The following is a 6,723-nucleotide window of genomic DNA, read 5'->3' as shown; positions in this document are numbered from 1 at the left end:
GAATTGGTGGTCATTGGGAGTATTGGTGTTGGAATGGTGGTGGCTCTAGGTATGGTTCATATGGCTCATATGGTGGTTGGTATGGTGGGTATGTGTTAGGATCATATGGAGGTGTTTGGTGGTATGATGTGGCTTGTGAGTAAGATTGACAACAATGTTTTGAGGAGTTGGGTCATAATTGTGTACATTATGGGGTGGATTGTAACCATAAGAGATCGGAGGAGGTTGTTGCCATGAAGTTTTCCTATAAGCATGTGGCTCCTCCATAACTTGATTTTCATTCCCATAATGTGATCCCTCATTGAAGGTTTCATTCTCTACAACATAATTGTAACCGAACTTATAGCCAAAGGGATGAGAATTCATAGTAAAAAGGAAAACAAAAACAAAAACGGTTAAGAAACAAAAAAAACAAACTTCTAAAACTAGCAAAAACAAACAAACAATCCAAAAGTAAATTATTCACAATATTCACATATGAACAATAACCAATAACAAGCACACATTGCAATTCTCCGGCAACGGCGCTAAAAACTTGATGATAAGAATTTTATGCCGGTCTAGAATTCCTCAATAAAAAGAATCTCTTCGTTGCAAGCATAGTCTAGACCAACAATGGATTCTCCATCAAAGTTTAGTTTGGTTGTCACAAGTTTAACCCAATAAAAATAACCGAGAGTATTACTCTTGGGTCGTTCTCCCTAGGAATTACAATCGAGTGTTCAATTATTGTTATAAGATTCACGGGGTGGGTTGATAAAAAGGCAAGAATTTAAATGACAATAAAATAGAGGAAACAACTAAAGATAACAATTACTAAAGAGACATTCATGGCAAGGATTGAGAATCAAGGTTTTCTATCCTAGTCCTTAATCATAGCACAATAATTACCAAGAGTTAAGCATATTACGTTATCTTCGCATCGGAAGAAAGTCAAATATGCCTAGTTAACCCCAATCCATAAGTAATGTTAATGGAAACAAGATTGAATAACAACTCTAGATCACCAACCCAAGTTAGGTATTAATGACTCAAGATAGCCTAATTTCTCATCCATGCCAAGAATTCTCAAAATCTACTCTAAAACTAAGTCAAACTTTTTATCAAACACTTAGTGTGTATAAAAAGAAAAGCATATTAAATTACAAGATCAATAAAATCTAAGATTACCATATGCAAGAAAATAGTAACGCTAACTCAAACAAACATCAAAGAAACATAAAACATCAAATTGCATTAAAAGAAATTAAAAGCAACAATAGTTCATAACATAAAAGTGACATAAAAGAAAAATTAACAATGTAAACTAAAAAAATAAAGGTGTAGGAACAAGAAATTGTAAGGAAAACTAATTGAAAATAAGAATTAAACCCTAAATTTAAGAGAGATTAACCTAAATCTATCCTAATTCTAGAGAGAAGATGGAGTTTTTCTCTCTAGAAAACTACCCTAAAACATGTTTCTAAGCTGCCCTAATTGCTTCTCCCTTGTTCCTTCTTGAATTTGACCTCAAATACTTCAGAATTGAGTTGGATTTGGGCCTCAATGAGCTCAGAAATTGCCCCCAACGTGTTTCTTTAAGTTGGTCACGTGTTGTTTGTCACGCGTACGCATCACTTGATGAAAACTTTGACCCACACATACGTGGAACTGGGCAGATTTCCAAATTTCATTTCTTCATAAATTCTCCACTTTTACATACTTTTTCTTCATTCCTTCAACCCAAGCTTTGCCTTCTAAACCTGAAATCACTTCATCAAACACATCAAGGCATCGAATAGAATTAAAGTGAATTAAATTTAGCAAAGTAAAGGTTTAAAAAACATGTTTTCACTCTTAATCACAAATTATGAGAAATTCACAAAATCATGCTATTTCATTGAATAAATGTAAGATAAGTTAATAAAATCTACTGAATTCAACACAAGATAAACTCTAAAATTGGAATTTATCAATCATATTCTATTTTATTTGTTTGAATCATTTTCCTATTTTTCTCCTAGCTAACTTCTTTTACATATATGTTCTCTAATTAGAATAAATCAATAGTGGCATGCATTAGAGAAATGCATTTTCTATTGAGTCTTCGGTTTCGTGATTGTTCACGGTGTAGAACTTTTGTACTTAAGGGTGCAAATACATACAAGTGCTTCAGAAGCTAGATCCTTTTGATTAATTTTGCAATCACTCCATGGAAAATAGATGTTGATCGGGCCATGCTTACTGTTGAATGCACAAAGTTTTTTATGTCATGTTATACTTGTACAAAAGCTTTAGACTATTTAAACAAAGCTGGTGCAACCTACAATATCCAAGCTTCTCTCAAGCGTAATGCCTAGAAGAAAGTTCCAAGTACAAAAGGTAGACTTCATATAGATGTTAGATGGCATCGATGTGTATTTGGAGCTCCTCAGAAAAGAAAGAATTTAAGCAGCAACAGATTCACATAATTAATTTCCCAAACCCAACATAGGGAAGATCTACCATTCACACCAATGAGTAGTTAATTCTAAAATAATAATACAAGCACTAATGACTTAGTCATTGACAAAATTAAATTTCCAAGTCTAATTTGTGCCTCTGAGCTCTCCGTTAACCACAGCAAGCAGATTTTTGGGCGGCCTGAGCAGCCCCTGATCCTTGATCTGCTTGGTTAATCTTGATTGTCTGGGGCTGCATAGATCAAAATGAAAATTTATGAGGAAAAATGAAGAGATGTGTTTAATAACAAGACTAAATGCAACCATGAAGTCTCCTATTTAATCAAATAGATGAGAATAAGACCGATTTGATTTGAGAATGGTCACAAGGTAACCCACAATAACTAGCAAAAAAAAGTTCAAAACAAAACCTCAGATTTTGAGTCCGTATCTGCAAGTCTTTGTTTGATATCCCGAGCTATCGAAAAGAAAACCTCCTCCACATTCAAATTAGTTTTTGCACTCTGTACAAGCATACTCTTAGTGTTACTAGATCAAGGATAATGGAAATTCAATTAGAGTAGTGAGTGCCACTTACAGTCTCAAAGAACTTGATGCCATATTCATCTGCAAGAGCTTGACCCTTAGAAGTAGGCACAGCCTAAGAAAAATATTATTGGGCATCATGAAAAGCCAGAAATCCATATATAGAAAGGGGTGCATGCACACCCAAAAAATGGCAAGGGTAGAGTGACAGCAAGCAAGGACATACCCGTTTGCTTTCATCCATATCAGCCTTGTTACCCACCAGTATCTTGTTCACATTGTCAGAAGCGTGCTGCTCAATGTTACGAATCCAATTCCTGATATCTGGACACAAGATGAAATGAGTCTAACTATCACGAAAAAGAACTTAAAACCCATTGCAAGTTGTCAAGTTGAAGAATTGGGTTAAGTGAAAACAATAGGGCATTCCACTAAGGCATAAAGAGACCTTGAAAGTATGGGAATTTTTTTGTGTGTGCACGTGTAAGGGGAGGAGGGGGTATTAGTGCTCCTGAACTCTCCAATCACAATGACTACCTTGGGCCTTTTGTGGTGCAGTTCTCCCAGCCAGACTTTGTATCTATAGGTATCAAAACCTTCAACCATATCTATCAGCTCTCAGCCAAAATCAAGCAGCAGAGATGGTGATGCCAGCATTGTGATGTTCACCAAGACTAGTCAAGGGGCTAGTGCATGGCCAGCTCACAAGGCTATTGGGGATGCATTGCATGCCATATTGTTGGGATCCAATTGCATTGCAAGAGATTTGAGTTTTGCATCAGAAGCATGGGATTCAGCTAAGTTTAAATGGCTTAAGGCTCTCCAATCACAACAACTAGCATTTATAGTGTGATTCTCTCGAGGTTTGGATAAAAAACACACATACTTGAGGAGATGTAGTACGTGGGGTAAATAACAAAATATGCATGACAGTTAACTTAAAACTAAAAGCCTAGAGTCAGGAAAATTACTGTTAAAAGATGACTCATCTGTGACATCATACACAAGCAGAATACCCATAGCTCCACGATAATAGGCTGTAAAAGAAGGATAAATACTCGTGAGAGAAGCTTAACAATTTACATGTTTGAAATGGTAACAGAATTTGTAAACCTGAAAGATAAAGCAATATCATACAATATACTAGTATATTCATAGTTTTTTTAAAAGAAAAAAAAATTATAGGAGTTTATCTTGAATCTTGATTAAACATGCAAGACAAACAGTGGGGACAATGACGATTGACACCTATATATATTAACGCCCATAACTTTCCAAGGACATTGCTGGAAACAATCTGGAAACCACGGTCTAATAAAAAGCGCTTCATCCAAATGAAACCAGCAATTTCGGAAAGAACCTAAGACCACCAAATCATGTCTATTGAATATTGATCATCATTTAACATACACTTAAATAGAATGACAACATTTAAATTTCTGCAACTGAACCAGGTCAAAAGCTGACTAGCTTTTTGAAATGATTAAGCAAACTTGAGAAGACTGGGAAATCTATCGTACTCGTCAGTCATCAGTAATATCAATATCCAAGATAATACAATTCCTCTAGACATCTGGCTTATTCTGTCACCTATCTGTTTTACATTTCTCCCATCCCCCACACAGAAGGTAGCTTCTCAGAAGAAGCGTCTCATGTCTTTAATAAATTGTGTTTTGACTCTTTGCGAATTCCAAAAGTAAAGGGCTATAAGCCTCTAAATAATTAACAATATCACAAGGGTTTAGGCAGAAAATTGATAACAAATGTTGTTCAGGACATGAAAAAAAATCAAATATACAAACTCAGATTTACTGTCCAGTTTGGAAGAACAAAACAGACAAAAATGTAGGCACATACATTATTTAATAGCAACATCATGGAAACTAACAAGTAAACATTATATATAGAAAATTTTAAGACTGATAAAGTTTGCACTAAACAATCTAAACTTCTAGATCTAGTTATGCTAATGAAACAAAAAGAAAACTGTGAATTTGATATACTAACCAGTTGTAATAGTTCTAAATCGCTCTTGACCAGCTGTATCCCATATTTGCAATTTGATTCGCTTGCCATCAAGCTCTATAGTCCTTATTTTGAAATCAATGCTAAAGAAAAATAACCAGTGCTAGTAAGATCAGAGTCATCTAAGCATTACAGGCTCTTAAATTAGGAACTTGGACCATACATTTTTAGTTAGCAACTTCAGTTGGATATGTTAGAACTTAAATGATAGTTAGGCCGGTTGGAATTTCCCGTCTTTGTTAGCTCAATAACCTGAGTTCTGAGAGCTATATATAGTCACTAATTAGAGCATTCATCATCAATAAGATATAATAAACTAACAGAATCACCCACCAGCCTAACTACCATCTAACAAACAGGATGCCACAGAACTTAGTAGCTGTTACTAAATCTGAAATTATATAGAGACCAAAAAGAGCAGGTGAAAAGTAAATGGGATGAAGCAAGAAAAACCTACCCAATGGTAGTGATAAAACTAGTTGTAAAAGACCCATCCGAGAAACGCAATAGAAGGCAACTTTTACCAACACCTGCCAATGTGAATATGAAATGAGACTCAAGTACACCGTACAACATGAATCCCCAAACATGAATAAAAAACAAATTATACATGAATCTCCAATAGCATCACCAATGTTAAATACCATTGCCAATCTAGCAAAGCCTAAACACAACCATATTGTGCAACTACCAGTTAGTTCAATTTCAATTCCTAACAGATACTGCATCCATTAATCACTGAAGCTAAATAAGAGCACGAATAAAATTAGAGAGTACAGTCGTGATTCAATTTACAAAGCTCCAAGTCTTGCAAGGGTTACATACTAGCATACAAAATGCGTGGCAAGCCAGAAGCAATAAGAAAAACCCTAAGATCTTCGCATTCCCTTTCACCAAATAAGTAGAGAAAATGAAAAATCAGAAAACATAGCTAATGGCGCAGCAAATATACAAATCAACAGGTGAAATCGGCATAGAAATCTTACCGCTGTCGCCGATGAGGAGAAGCTTTATTAGGTAATCGTAATCGGCGCGAGCTCTAGCCGGTGGAGCAGCCATAGAAACCGACAACACCGATGCTTCTCTTTGAGCTACGCCTGAACAGAATTAAACCCGCTTTAATTAATTAATCGCAATTTATAACATAAATAAGATAAAAAAAAAAGGAAGTGAATTAAAAAGAGGGGGGAAAATGGAAATACCGAAAGTAAGCACGAAGGTTGAGTCTGAGATCTAAAATGGGCAAGAGAGAGAGAGAGAGAGAGGATGAGGAGGGAAAGCGTGTAGGGGTGTGTGTATGTGTGTGTTAGCGTGTACTTTCGTTAGCAGTTGTCGGGAGCGTTGAATTGGAAGAAATTAAGAAAAGAAAAGGCTAAACGGCACACTGTCACTGGGACTCAACTCAATTATTAGCCCTTTGATTCCTCCATCTCAATTTGTCGTTATTCACATTGAGTCCATCATCTATCATAACTGAAAACTGATAGATGCACCTAATTAACTAATCTATTTATTTGGGTAAATCACTGGTATATACCAAGGGGTGGAAAAATTTATATGAATCACCCAAATTAAAAATTGATTCACAAATCAATCAAGAGACATTTTTACGTAGTTCGAAACATCTTAATTTAAATTTTATCTCCATGTAATTCGAATCACACTAATTCAAATTAAACACATACATACATCCACTAATTTGAATCAATCTGATTCAAATTACACACATACT

The 6,723-nt window shown here is 35.3% G+C and overlaps 1 protein-coding gene across 1 annotated transcript; it reads right to left on the bottom strand.

The window, feature by feature from the left end:
• Nucleotides 1–2,353: 2,353 nt before the first annotated feature.
• LOC112696434 (ras-related protein RABE1a) lies at nt 2,354–6,472 on the bottom strand. Its single transcript, XM_025749203.3, has 9 exons — nt 6,194–6,472; nt 5,978–6,088; nt 5,449–5,521; nt 4,974–5,074; nt 3,938–4,003; nt 3,193–3,290; nt 3,019–3,081; nt 2,852–2,944; nt 2,354–2,673 (listed from the first exon to the last, which is right to left on the bottom strand). The coding sequence occupies exons 2-9, from the start codon at nt 6,048–6,050 to the stop codon at nt 2,593–2,595; spliced, it is 648 nt and encodes a 215-aa protein (XP_025604988.1). The 5' UTR covers nt 6,051–6,088; nt 6,194–6,472; the 3' UTR covers nt 2,354–2,592.
• Between the last annotated feature and the right edge of the window lie 251 nt (nt 6,473–6,723).

Source organism: Arachis hypogaea, chromosome 6, assembly GCF_003086295.3.
Source record: "Arachis hypogaea cultivar Tifrunner chromosome 6, arahy.Tifrunner.gnm2.J5K5, whole genome shotgun sequence".
Taxonomy (NCBI): Eukaryota; Viridiplantae; Streptophyta; class Magnoliopsida; order Fabales; family Fabaceae; genus Arachis; species Arachis hypogaea.
This window is presented reverse-complemented; position numbering and strand designations above follow the sequence as displayed.